We start from the raw sequence: 14940 nt of genomic DNA, 5'->3' as shown, positions 1-14940 counted from the left end.
GTTTATTCCGCGTTTCACCTGGAACCTCTTTTTCATGTAACGTGAAGGCAATGGTGAATGAGATTATCAAATAACATTTCTGGCGGATATTGAAATTATTCAAATGTTATATCAATTCAAGAATTTTACATAAGTATACTCATAAAGAGCCGTTCTTGTATAAGTGAATGACAGGCAATTGATATATACCTGTATTAATTTTTCTTGGTATGTACAGCTTTTGCAATATTGTAGATCAACAGGCCACCGTCCATGGGTCTTTTATTTATCGTGTGAAAACTTATATCTTTTAGATAAAAAAAAACACAATACAGTTGGATTTCGCGGGAGGTGTTGGGGAAGCTGTGAATATTTTGCTAATTTTTTAATAGCTTAATTAGTTTTCAACGGGGAAAATCAACAGCAAAATATTAAATATATCATCCTTGTAGCCGTTAATTCCAAAAGACAAAAATTTAATTCGCAAATAATAAATGTACTACTTATTTTTGAAACCTCCTGCACTATTTATATGGTTTCTAGACAATACGCAGTAAAAGAAGTGAAAAAAAAATTGGACACAAAACGCCAAAATTTGCATCTGCACCAGAACCTAGCTATAGTGTAATTATTTGAAATTTTCATGAATTCATTATTTTGATTTTAGAGCAAAGTTTTGCTTTGAAGTAAGATGTTTTAGTTACAAGAAACACCCAGGTGAAGTGGTCGAATAAACATGATAAACAACATACGCTCTATAATTGATATCACAAAACAAATTGATTCACAACTTTCCGAAAGAAAAAAGTATTATACAGAACGAATTAACACGCGCAGTCATCATCTTATCTTGTCTAAACTGTCTGTACATGTACTGATAAAGTCTGGGACTGTACTAGTGACGGGGCTGACTGTGGGTGACTATCGTGATATACCAGTACTAAGGAATTGGAACAAGTCTACAGACCATGAAAGGCCTCCTTCTCTTGGCGATTTCCTGCTTTGTAGGAATTCAGTGGTAAGACCCGTTAAGGTTGTTTGGGACACCTCCATGTTGTGACGTACTATTTATCGAAATAAACAATTTAATCATATGTTATTTTATAGTTTCTTTCCCGTAATTGTTACCTAACAGCGTAACGCAGTGGGTTCACTACTAATATGTTAGTCGTGAGTTCAAATCCCGGTGGGTATTTTAAAATTTGAACCCTTCCCCAAAATTTTAAAACGTATTTTTTGGTGATATGTTGTAATATTTGAAAATTCTAAACTGGTGAAAGTTTTTAAATCATAATGAACTTTGATCAACGTCAATATTGACAGATGTCCCATATCACCTTGATTATAAGATACACAGAAATAAGATCACAGTTCTTTTCGAAATGATTTTATTTACTATTTTCAATTTTTTATAAAAATACATTTGATTTTTCAGTTAGAAACAGACTGTTTAACTTGGTTATTGTATGGAAAATACATAATGCCTATGTATTACTGAGTAACACATTTATAATTGTCATGTGAATAGCAACAGTCCACATGGTGGGAACCCCCACGGGGGTCAGCTGTTGATTTGGGAGCTGACCAATAAACTCTGGACCCTGGGGGACCTCGACCACAACGGATTCCTTACCCTTGCAGAGCTTGAGAAAGAATTCATCACCAACTTTGATCACGACGGTAAGGTCACTAAACAATAGACATCGGTTTCTGTAGGATAACAATATTTAAAGTTTTTTTTAGGTCGGAAATGATTGATACATGCGCGGATCCAGAATTTTTTCCGGGGGGGGGTGTAATTGTGTTTGCCGGGGGGGGGGGGGGGGGGGTTCCAATGCATATTTTTGGTAATATAAATTTAAATTTTCAAAGGGGGGGGGTGTCCGGACCTTTTATCATAAGCTTTATATATACTAGTTCTATAAATGGGTTATTTGTCTACAGAAAGCAGTACATCAGACCGATCCTACACTTTTTTTTTAACGAAATACTATACAGGTATATAGTAGTGGAAACCTTGAAAAATACAAGTAAAAACATATAACAAGCTGTCACTGGATAGTTTCGTTCTAATATTTGGGAAGTTTTATTTTAAATTCTAAATTCTTTCTATTTCAAATGGTACATTTGTACGTATATTGTAGCTAGATATGCGTCATTGCCCGCTGAAATTTAGAGCATTTATTTGAATATAGAAATGGATACATTTCTTGATTAAATCTACTGTCCTTTCCGATATATTTCATTTATCAAATAAAATATACAACATGACTAAAGTAGTTATGTTGTATATTTTATTTGATAAAATGAAATATATCAAAATAACATATACAATAAGACTAAAGTATTCATGTTGTACGTATGTTTATTTGATTAAATGAAATATATCGGAATAACATATACAATATGACTGAAGTATTCATGCTGTACATATGTTTATTTGATAAAATGAAATGTATCGGAAAGGACACTACATTACTGAGTAACAAATTGAATCTAAAAATTAACATTCTGTATAACCTCTGACTTTCTTCCAGGGAGTGGTTGCGTCGTGAGTCACGAGTTCGTCCATCAATGGCAGCACAATTACATGGACACCCATCAAGCCTCCGTGCACGTGTTCGAACATTTCGACATGAACAGAAATGGCGCCATCTGTCATGATGATATTGCAGCCCTCTTTACTGCTACAGACCATACCAGTAAGTTGATTTTCTTTAACAAGATGGTTGCTATTTGATTTGTTAAATGATATCACAGAATATCTGTCGCCAAAAAGGGAACGTTGGATTAAGATTTTAACAATGCATATTATGTACATGTAGTTTCCAATTACAGATATGGCATATCTCAAAATCTAAATCTTACAATTTGGCACTTTTTCATGGTTAATCTCATGTCAAAATTATTTCTATAAGATGTGGAATATTGAATCGTATATAGGGTTTTCAAGAATGATAATTTACAATTACCTCATTGCTGTTTATTTCAGAGGATAACCTCTTGGAGAAAGACGAATTTGATAATTTGTTGCTCTTTGTAAGTATAAATCATCTAGACTATAAATTAATATAGAACACAACAAAAAGATATAATGTATATATTATCAAACATTTATTTAATTGTTTCAGATATATGGACAAATGCCACTTCCATAGGAACATTTTATGACATTTTTGTAATAAAGAATCATTATGGCATAACATTGTATAATTGAACTATTTTAATCCTTTATCGATAATTATTCATTTATGACTTCAAGTGCAAATTTGGTTACACCTACATATTGTAACTGCAATATTTAATACTGTACTGTACACATCTTCCCTCACACGTGACAAATAACAGCCTGGTTAATTTGTTCTGTTTCACCTCAAAATAACTTAACAATAGATATGTTTTGAATTCAATTATTATACAGTAAACATAGGGTTAAATCCTATAATTTATACGTTTTTGTATACGATTATTAAAAAAATAATCGAAGAGCATTATCGTAAGTTACTTCAACTTCTATTCAATATAGAAACTGAACCGTATTCAACAGTGTATGTGTCGCCGCGTATGTTGAGGCATGCTAAAGGATTTAACAGGCACGTAGCATCGTTTTTGAAAGTGGGGGGGCCAGACTCATCCAAAAAATCTTGACAAGCAAAAAAAAAAAAAAAAAAAAAAGGAAAATGTTATGTTCCCCAAAATCTTCAAAATCCTAATCCGTGATAACTTCAATTTCACTACTCATTTCCTTATTTTCATATCAATTTTTTACATACTCCCAAAAAAGTGGGGGGGCCAACTCAATGATAATTCCATTCTTTATATGTAAATTTTAAAAAATTTGTTGCTGCGAGAAAAAGTGGGGGGGCCAGGCCCCCCCTGGCCCCCCCCCCCTGATGCTACGTGCCTGTTTAAGGCTAGTAGGCTGGTGAGCTAACGCATTTTTACTCAACTATGGTGATGCAAGATTCACAACTAGCCGAAACGTCTATATCATTTTCACCATTTCCCGGAGATTTCTTATTGAAGTTCTTCCATTTTTCACAAAATTTCCGTGTCATTTCTTCAGCATATCTTTCCCGATTCACCGCTTGCTCCATGTAAACTTCAGAGGGTATCCTTGAAAATTGATTGTTCCCGACATGAACTGGTCGGGATCCTGGAATATCAGGAACAACCAATAGATGCTTGTCCTGTCGTCTGTGCATTGGTCGCTGCAGCCAAGCTTTCCTGCGAAAAGGACCTTCCAGCACGATTGTCTCCCCTTTATCGGTGTCGGTTACAGTAATGGCGGGAACAGACGACTTAACGGCTTTTTCATAGATTTTAGAAATTGTGTACCATGTAGCATTTATGATGGACGCCACCAAAGCGCCGATTGTTGCGGTAAACTCATGTTCTTCGGCGCTTGTTTCTGAAACCACCATAGCGACGATGCCAAATGCAGTGAAGAAAACTAGATAAGCAAAGAAAAACGCTAAGGAGTGCCAGGATAAAATTCCTATAATGACGTGGTTATTCATTCGATAAATGATCATCATTAATTAATTAAAAATCAAAAAATTTATGCAAGCTGAACACTCTTGAGCACGAAGCAATGTTTTATGAATACACAACTAATTTGATATTAGAACACATAGAAATCACGTATGTTTTGTAATTCTACATGTAACAAACTAAATACACTAGAAACTGCATGTCTAAAACATTAATTTTAGCTTCAATTCCCCAGAGGCAGATATTATCTATAGATATATTGGTCTAGATGATAACCACGAAATATTGTACCGGTTTCTCGAATTGGTTTAAATTTTAAACTTGAAGAATATTTGCACTAAAATGTACTCACATCCCCCAAAATGCAGAAAGAGTTGAAGTCTATGCCATTCACTCATGCATTCATAAATAACACCCGTCGGGAAATCTTTGAGCAACAAAGTCAGTTGCATCGCTGTTGCCAAACCAAAGGCAACAATGATTAATTCAAAAGCATATTCTGAAAGAAAAGCACAACTATAGCTCTTCATCCGACAAAAATAGCTAAAACCTATTGACGTGTTTACCTATTCACTAAAAGTTTAATCTTACCGTGAGCAAAGTTATTTTGATTGAAAGTTTGGCGGTGAACAAGAATGACAATTTCCATAGACAAGAAGTACATGGCAAAGGCTTCCATAATAACCCGGAAATTACGCCTTGATTCTACCGTTGTTGTGACGTAAAAATGAGTGAAATGATGTCCATGGTGCTTATGTTCCATGTTAGACATAAAATTTAATTGTTTCTTTTAACTGACCGGGTGTGCACATCCGGGTAACGCTTGATAAGGGATTGAAATAACATATGTACATTTAATAACTACTTTTCCTATTACCGGAAGTTAGCAGTGTATTTTTGCCACAAAACATGTTAAAGGAGAAGTTAGAAGTACACGTGTCATTTATCATTGAACGAAACTGAAAAGATGTTGCAATCAAGAGAACCGAGACAGCATGCCAATAGGTCTAGATACGTTGTTTATGCACATAAAAAACACCGTTACCTACTAGAGACAACATAAAGCGAACATATTCACACTCTTCACATTTATTTCTCGCTTGCAACAAGTTTTCAACATGAAAACTATACAAAAATCATTTTTACTCTTTGTCAATTTGAAAGTAAAAGTGGGATGTATCACAGTTAACGCTGTTCATTTCCGGTCTGCTATGATGTTTTGCACGTTCCCATTGGTTCTCCCATCCGAACCTTCTGGTCGTTGTTGACGTTGAATTTAAAGTTCTCGGGGGCCTCAAATATCAGTACAACGGTAGACCCGAGATTGAATTCGCCAAACATTTCACCCTTCTCCACGTGAATGGGGTTTTCTCGGAAGTCCTTATCGAAGTACACACCAGGGGTATAGCGGGTGTCAGGGTGGTGTTTCACGTTTGTCATCACTTCCTGCAGCATAAAAAAAACAACAGTAATAAAGACAATTTCATGAAAACTTTCCTTGATTTTTGATGTTTATATCCACAATAACTTATCAACTATCGAACTTCAAGCGAAAAAACACACGCTAAACTGCATAGGTATGCCCGGAGTAAAACGGCACAGACCATATGTAGGTATAAATGCTATTGAAATAGTCAAAGATTCAAAGATTAGGACATTTTTACCTGATCGCAGTAGATTTTGATTGAGCCCACGTTAGTGGCACCTACAGCTGTATAAGAGAAGAAGCCGTGTTCCCAGTTGCCCATGTACGCCACGCGTTCGTTCAGAACAAAGAGTCCGTGGATCCAGCGCGCTATTCCTGGACTCACGCTCAACAGTTCACCTGTAAACCATCAAAACAAGACCATGACTTGCAAAGTCACACATGTGGATGCAACCTACTCATAGATGCGATTGAACATAAGAGCTTCGATGTATGGAACTAATTTATAACAGATTGCATTATATACTTTCACAAATACACGAAACAAGTTTATGGTGTAGGTTGAAAAGATTTAGACATTGTGGTGGATAAGTAAAAACGAAGTATCTACTTATTTGATTGAAGTGCTAACCTGGAAAATGGCGTCTGTAGTTAATAGTCCATTTGGCGGCAGAATGAAATCGATGGTAGTCCCCGGGGGCAAGGTACACAACACAATGGTAAAGTTTGTTGCCGGGTTTGACCTTTAGTCCACGAAAGTACTCCTCATCTGTCTGTTTGGCGAAACGCTTGGACTTCTTAGAGTTTGAATTCCATGTTTGGGGACCCAGGAAATGCTTAACCGAGTAATTGATGCCTTTAACCTGCTCCAAGATACCGTCTGTCACTTCACCAAAATGAAGGATCTTGCCGTCTGCAGGGTTTGTCTAGAGGCGGGAAAAGAATATTAATACATGTGTATCAAAAAGCACAGCTTGCCAAGGACAAGAATAATATCGCAAAATCTACTTTGATATAGGACACGCATGATATAGCATCATGTAAATCTTAAACATTTTTTTTCATCTTAAATGTTTTCCTCCTCCTTACCAGTTCCTCCTTTTGTGAGATCAGTCGAATGTCTGGTTTCAGGACACGACGGAAGAATTCTCCCAGGTTTTTGTAGTTCTGTAGTTCTGTTTCCATGGCTTCGTCCACCTTACAGTCGAACATCCAGACGTAGAGTCCCAGCAGGGGGCGCCTCAACACCACTGGCAATTCTAATTGGTTGAATTTCCCCCATGCTCTGGAAATTGCCTTTAGTGGCATTATGCGGTACATTTCAATCTGTAAAAGATTTGCGAGTTTTGTAGAAAAAAAATAAGAAGCGTAAAACTTAATTTTAATAATCTTAAAATGAGTGCATTTATTCTCTTTCTTCAATCAACTGACTAAAAAGTGTATGTATTAGTAAGTCCTTCTTAGTCAAAGTCTAAGTGTCGTACAGTAATAATAACACGACTACGCCCTTTATTTGTTTTAGATCTGCAATTTTAATATTTATTTTCAAATTAGGTAATAAAGATGGTTGATTATAATTTGGGGCCACTTTGGGTCACCTTTCCGCACGGAAAAGCTGTTAGTTGAATTCTCTAAGCCCCTGAAGTTCGGAAGACCCGCGCTTACAACCTGTGTAGAAAATTAAAACAATTCCAACCCAAAAACACGACATCATGCCATTTTTTCCGTTTTTCAACTTTTCAAGAATACAAGAGCAACGTCAATAACCTTAAATCGTAAAGGCTCGCTTCTTACCGTTCGGTTTACATGTCTATGTCCTCGTTTCTTTCGAATGCTGGATCTTTTGCGCACCACATTGCGAACCGAAAGGAGCTTTTTAATCTGAGTCAAAGGTATCCCCCAACCAAGCCCCTGAAACATGAGCTGTCGTCTGTTAATGGTAGTAATTCTGGACCAAGCTTGCCATCTCGCCATTTCCCATAACGTAGCCAGAAATTTTCCGGTTCGTTTTTTTCCCGTTAGCAATATCGCCAGTATGATTGTACTGTACAATATGCTTTGGTCAAAGTCCACTTCAGCGAGTGGGAGAGAAAACAAAACAATCATATTGCCCGTCACCTTTTAGTCGCGTGACTCTTTGCGTTTTCTTATTTGATACAAATCAACTACTGCAGTCAAAAAAGTGCAAATTGCAAATACCGGTACAGTTCTTCTCTAACCAAGTTTTAATAATAATTCAAAAATTTTGAGTTCCGTCGGGTAATTTATCCAAAAACTTCCAACATGCGTCGCAAATCTTCTCCGATGAAACATTGAGTACTTAGTGAAGACCAGAAAACTGTTACATTAAGAAAATTGGATGGTCACTGACGACCAAAATGCGTTCTCCGGCCAGGGAGATTCCGCGCAGTGAATCCGCGCACGGTCAAGTGGGGGTTTATATAGGGAGAGTCAGAGGGATGATAAAGTACACGGTACTTATTTATAGATGCACCAGTTATATCACCTACGTGTATAAGTACTGCCTTTGTGGTCGTTTGACACCCATTTTGATCCGGTGGTTTAAAGGTACTGTACCTCGTCAGCCGAGTTTACTCTAACCTGTATCAAAGTGCCCCCGTACCTATATCACTCCATTTCTCGCCTTTTTAATTTAATATCTCAAAAGTCTATAATACAGTGTAATAATTTTTACTGAAAAAATCTCCCCATCATAGGGAAAAGTAGTTTCATAAAAAGATTTTCTAAAGCTAATTTAAAGCTCACAAATCGCGTTTTACGACAGGTTCCCAGATGTCTTAAGATTTCTTTGCGCAAATTTACATGTAACATTGTGAAAAACTCACTGAAATATTCCATAACTATCTTTTCCCTCTGAACTTTTTTGTGTACAGTAGAGAAATTATTATAAGATTTATTATTTCATTTATATTATTTTTATATTTATTTATATTATTTAGAAACTATTTTTCTGCAGGTCACTCTGAAAATATGTAACGTGAACGCAATTATTAATGTTAATTGTCGTTAGGCTAAAACGCAGAAAAATATATTAAACTGTGTTCTGATTATTGTGCAATGTGATCAAAGTTGATACCAGGAATATGCAGTGTGCCCATCCACAAGGAACATGACCAGAATTTTCCCCTGCTATCTGTGCCTGTTATCTAGGGACAGGATCATGTACCCAGGGCCAATACGACAGCCTCCGTGAATCATGATGACCTTGTAAGGACCAATCAAAGCATAACTGACCAGTCACATACAGCTTACTTTATGTGAGTGAGAAACTCTATACCTAAATGTTACATCATATTGAATACCAGTAATTAATATTTTTCCTATTATAAAAGAAAAATTTGAGATCGAGTGTACAATTTAGCAATAACATATAAATTCTAATAACATTTAACAGAAAAAAAAATTTTAATTTAAGAGTTGTTTCTTAATAAATGTAGTTTTAATAAAATCATGCAATTTACTCTAATTTTCTTGTTGGTATTTTATTTATCAACAATATTTTACGCAGACTTTTTTTCTTACTTCTCTACAGCTTGAAGTTTGACCACCTTTTTTTCATAATCATTTTTTTGGGGGTAAGTATTTAAAAAAAATTCCTACAGTTCATTCATAGATTGATTTAGATATGATTAGATGAAGTAATCTTTAAAGTTAAATAAACTACTTAGTTCAAATTTTTTTTTATTCAATTACTAAACTTTATCAGGAACAAATATTTATTTTTTTCCCTTTGAAAATGCATTTATTTTCTGTAAAATTTTGTCTTTCAAAATCACTTATAATCTAAATACATGCAAGTACCAATCTTTAAATTAAATAATAAAAACCTATAGAAAAAGAATGGAAAAGATATTTAGTTTCAATATTGATTTATTACATTATTACTGGTGAAATTTTGTGATTGATGAAACAAGTAAAATACTGCAAGGATTGATATATCTTTGAATTCTTTATCAGATGACTAGCATGGACAGGGACTCTTCTACCCGAAGTCAAGGCTACACCACCAGTTTCGGGGCTAGCGGAAGATTTTCACAGTTTTTATCTTGTTTGGCGTTTATCACCATAAAACAAAGAGGATAAACTCTTGACAGTTGACACATTAAAAAAACCAACTACATGTGTACGTTCACAAACACATCTTACATAACCTTATTTTATATATAAATGATATATTTTACTATAATTATAATTATATATAAACTGCGTTCATTTTTTATTTTAATATGTAACTATTCTTTTTGCTTTTAAATGTACTGGTATGCATCAAACCCTGTGCCAACTGATATGAAGCCACCTTGGAAAATTGTTATAATAGTCATCTCAAGAGCGAAATATTTATTTTTGAATCAAATTGTTAGCAAATTTATTTTGTTTTTATTTTTACACACTGATTTACCTTACCTACATGCCCAAAGAATAAAGGCTGAGTCAGCAGAGGGCAAGCAAACAAATTTTTAAAGGTGGGCTTACATTGCAGATTGAGACCTATAATTACACATGCAACAAAATGTGAGTTTTCCTCTGTCATTTCTATTTTTACCCCATGCAGTTGGTGTGAAGTCTAACATCGTCATGTCATCATCACACCAAGGCCGGACATTACAACGTTCACAACCCACTCTCTGATCATACCCTGTTATTAGTCGTGTGTCCATCCTTTGTTCGCTGTTCGGAGTTCCTTCTGCCAATGAAATGGAAGCAGACGAAGGCTGTCCCGCTTAACCACAGAGTACCTCCCAAAATTTTCACATATGTCTTTGTCTTTTCAGGACCTGTGAAAAGACTTCACAGCTATGAAATCTGTACACACAAGTGAACATTCACCGCATAAAGTAGAAACCACCTTCCTCATATATCAAATGCATAATAAATCTGTTGGAAATGACACCTATTTAATTTATATTAAAGTAAGAATGGTATAATGTAGATTCCTTAGATAAATTAAACATGAAGAATTAATTTTCGCATATAATCGCAAGAGGCAATCCTACCAGATTTTAAAATCTTGCTTTCATTTTTCAGACAGTTTAGAACTAGAGGAAATTATAACAAAAAATTGGAGATCGCAATTACCGGTATATATTCTAACAATTTGATACAAAAACAGTACAATCATGGAATGAGTACTCACATAAAATAAGGAATTTACAGTACCAGGTAACTTATAAAAGTTTATTTGAATCTTTGATCCAAAGGCTCATGTGAGCATTTCTAATCAAAATTTGTCAGTTGTCTGTCGTTGGCATTGTTGTGTCAACGTTGTTGTTATAAACTTGTCATATTTTCATCTTCTTCTCCAAAACCACTGGGCCAGTTTCTATCAAACTTCAGTGAATTTTTTACACACAAATATTTAGAGAGAAATCTTTAAAATTCTTATTCTCAAAAACCATCTAATCAGAGAAGCTGTATCTTTAGCAGAAGCATACTTGGGGCTTTAATTTGTGAGGGGGTCAAGTTTTAACATAGGAATATACATGTTTAAAGAAAAGTCTTTAAAATATCTTCTTTTCAGACACCAATAGGCCAAAATGTTGTTACTTGTCTGTAAGCATCCTCAGATAGTGTAAATTTAAGTTTGTTCGAATCAAGATCCTCTGGGGTAAGGGTCACAATATTGGGGTGATTTTTTTCAAAACTGAAAAACAAAAGAAGCTCAATTTTTAACTTAAAAATATGCTGAGAAAATTTCTTTAAAATCTTTGAAAATCAAGATATATATACTCCACTAAGTTTTCTAGATATTTTGTATTTGATACTCTAAATATGGTCCAAAATTTTTGTTGGCTATTGTTGCTCCGGTGTGCGATGTGGCCTTTGGGCCTCTTGGTTTTTTTTTCTTTCCAGGATTGACACCAGAATTGATATATGTTGACATCATAACTAGTATACAGTATGTAACTTAAGTTTAAAATAGATATGAATGGAGATCAATGTTATAAAATAAAACTAATTATTGAGTTAATTCAGACTGCATATGGACAGGAATGTGAAATGTATTATACAACCAATTGCAAACAAGATATACCCTGGTATGATAACTTTAACAAAGACCTTAGCCAACTATTCGATTCCCAAATCCATGTTCTTTTGATACATTGAAACTTTTAAAGACACCTCACAGAAGTCATGCTATAAATGTAGAACTAATTGTATGAACTTTCATCAAAGACTTTAAATCAATCCCAAAGTAATATACAAGTATACACATATGTATGTACTGTATAACACAATACATATATAACCTACAGTGAATATGCCTATACATGATTTTTTTTAAGTTCAAGATGTACTTTGTATTAATAAAAACACAACTACATGTGATGCAAACATGTATATATTAAATAGATATATTGAGAATAATGTCTTTAAAAATTAAATTCATGCTAGTTGTCTAACTTGTTGAAACATCAACTTTTGTCAAGTAGCATGCCTGCTTAATACCATGTATAATGCAACTTAACCGAAAGTCGGAATCAATATCGTCATTTTCACTTCTCATATTATAGTACTGCTTCCTGTTTCTAGATCCCCAAGTATCATGTGACACAGTGTATATAAGCAGAGTTTCTGCACTCTTAGTCAGAGTTCTGAACTCACAGCTGAGGGTGAGAAGAAGCTGTTAAACAGCAAATAGGCTGAAACCTAAATAAATAACGTGCCTGCATAAGGCTTTCAAGGAATCTTATGTATGTGTTGTGTCGGCAGGTAAAACAAGATATCAGTGAGCCAAAGCTCACTAGTGATACCCCTGCTCTGATGTGAATATGCAAATTAAGCAAAGTTAACATTAAACAGAAAGTTGGCATCCAGTTGGTACAAAAATATATCCTACAATACGGCATGCCTGAACAAATATTGTGTTAAAATTTCAAGCATCTGTGATATATAGTTGCTGAGAAATCTTTGACGAAAATTTGTTTGAAACATTTGGCTAAAAATAAACAAAGTTGACGTCCGATCGGTACAAAAATATATCCGACAATATGCCATGCATGAACAAATAGAGTGGTAAAATTTAAAGCATCTGCAATAAATAGTTGCTGAAAAATCTTTTAATGAAAATTTGTTTGAAAATTTTGGCTAAAAATAAACCAAGTCGTCATTTAACAGGAATTTGACGTCTGATTGGTACAAAAATATATCCCACGATATGGCATGCCTATACAAATACAAATGTATTGTGGTAAAATTTCAAGCATCTGCAATAAATAGTTGCTGAGTAATCTTTGACGAAAATTTGTTTGTAAATTTAAGCTAAAAATAAACAAAGTCATCATTTAACAGGAAGTTGACGTCCGATTGGTACAAAAGTATATCCCACAATATGGCATGCCTAAACAAATAGTGTGTTAAAATTTCTAGCATCTGCAATAAATTGTTGCTGACAAAAATGTGACAGAAATTTTTGTTACGGACGGACAGACAGACAGACACACAAGGGTAAAACAGTTTACCCCCTTCTTCTTCGGAGCAGGTATAAATATAATTTCTATTGAGGAAGTGTGTGCTCTACGATGGAGTGGATGATTGTAAATATTGCTGGTTTATATCTTTGATTGGGAAATTAAATTTTTATCATTATTCCTCTAACAGAGCAACCGAATCTATGAACCCGGAAAAATGTTACACAATTGAAAATAAAGTATTATATGTGTGCAACTGTATTCACAGTCACTTCTAGCTACTGCTAGTACATTTACATATACATTTTCATGTACTTACGCTTTTTTTCGGGGAAAAGGACAATTCCTCTGGCAGTTCTTCTCACAGTTATCTGCCATCTGCAACATTGGGAGAAAATTTTTTTTAACAAAATGTTGTAGAAAACATGGTAACAGGTGGCCAAGGGGCAACATTGCACCCCTGAGCATCAAAGGACAACTGATTTAGTACTGGTGATAACTCTGTCCAAAGCAGCTTTATGGAGACAAAATACCAAAATGTAATCAGACTGGTAAAATGCACAATGTCAAGTTTTTTTCAGGAAAATACTTGACATTGTGCATTTATCCTACTTCTTCATTCTGATAAAATTTAGTGCGCAATGTCAAGTTTTCTCTAGGAAAATAATTGACATTGTGCATTTTTCCTACTTCTTTATTCTGATAAAATTTAGTGGTTCTTGAGTAGAAGTTAATACAAATACAAATACAAATATTTTATTGGCACAAACACAATTACAATAATTGGCAAAGGCCCAATGAATATATAAGTACATCATTGTATGTTTACAATAGTTGCAAGTACAGTATATATATTTTTACTGATCTATATAGATCAGTTTAACATTTCCTTAGACTAATTGACATCTGTGTTCAAAGCAGTCATTAATGAATTTAACAGTAATATTTAAAATAGTATGTATTTCACTATTTAAACATACATGTAAAATGTATCTTTCTTTGTCCAAGTTATTGGCAATATTTATTTTACTTATCTTATAAAAATTACTAAAATAGCTGTTCCTTAGATGAGAATAGGCTTTACATTGAAAAAGAAAATGAGTTTCATCTTCAATTGCACCAGTTTTACAAGCATTACAATATCTTTCATTCCTAATTGTGGCATTATATCTACCACTTTCTATTGCAAGTTTATGTGCACTTAATCTTATTCTACTAATAGAGGATCTCTCAGATCTTTTCCTGAGTATATCAACATAAGGACTTCTTTTTCTCATATATAATTTTTGAAAAAATGAAAGTTTTTCTGAACTAAAAATTTTTGATGATTGCTCTTGGATACATTGGTCAATGATTCTTTGCTTTATGTTTGGTAAAAAGTGTAGGATTGTGCTTTTATAATTACTAATGTTTGAGAATCCCAAATTGTCTACGATGCCATAAATTTTCTTAGTCCAGGAATTGGAATTGATCGTTCCCTGATATAATTTAAATGCCAAAGAATTAGATGTTATCAAGTGATTCCAATATTTAATGCTTGAGAATGAGATTTTAGACCAAAGTGGTAACCTGTTTAATTCTGCCAAACAACCAGCATTAGATGCTTTGCAA

The 14940-nt window shown here is 34.3% G+C and overlaps 2 protein-coding genes across 3 annotated transcripts in view; one reads left to right on the top strand and one right to left on the bottom strand.

The window, feature by feature from the left end:
- Positions 1-836: 836 nt before the first annotated feature.
- On the top strand, positions 837-3184 carry LOC105328124 (uncharacterized). Its single transcript, XM_011428924.3, has 5 exons — positions 837-997; positions 1508-1659; positions 2517-2681; positions 2972-3018; positions 3111-3184. The coding sequence occupies exons 1-5, from the start codon at positions 948-950 to the stop codon at positions 3135-3137; spliced, it is 441 nt and encodes a 146-aa protein (XP_011427226.2). The 5' UTR covers positions 837-947; the 3' UTR covers positions 3138-3184.
- Positions 3185-5546: 2362 nt separating this feature from the next.
- The window catches only part of LOC105328305 (phosphatidylserine decarboxylase proenzyme, mitochondrial), a 14608-nt gene continuing 5214 nt past the window's right edge, over positions 5547-14940 (bottom strand). The window contains exons 2-7 of one of the 2 annotated variants that reach the window (XM_011429231.4): positions 13649-13707; positions 10556-10695; positions 6989-7225; positions 6531-6825; positions 6138-6298; positions 5547-5919 (exon numbers count right to left, since the gene is read on the bottom strand). In XM_011429231.4, the coding sequence (XP_011427533.3) occupies positions 5683-5919; positions 6138-6298; positions 6531-6825; positions 6989-7225; positions 10556-10695; positions 13649-13707 (1129 nt within the window). In that variant the 3' untranslated portion in view covers positions 5547-5682. Of the gene's footprint in view, positions 5920-6137; positions 6299-6530; positions 6826-6988; positions 7226-7693; positions 8311-10555; positions 10696-13648; positions 13708-14940 lie in introns of those variants that run through there. The other variant, XM_011429146.4, reaches the window with a different exon arrangement.

Source organism: Magallana gigas, chromosome 3 (genome assembly GCF_963853765.1).
Source record: "Magallana gigas chromosome 3, xbMagGiga1.1, whole genome shotgun sequence".
Classification (NCBI taxonomy): domain Eukaryota; kingdom Metazoa; phylum Mollusca; class Bivalvia; order Ostreida; family Ostreidae; genus Magallana; species Magallana gigas.
Note: the sequence above shows the minus strand (reverse complement) of the source record. Positions and strands in the feature narration are given on the sequence as shown.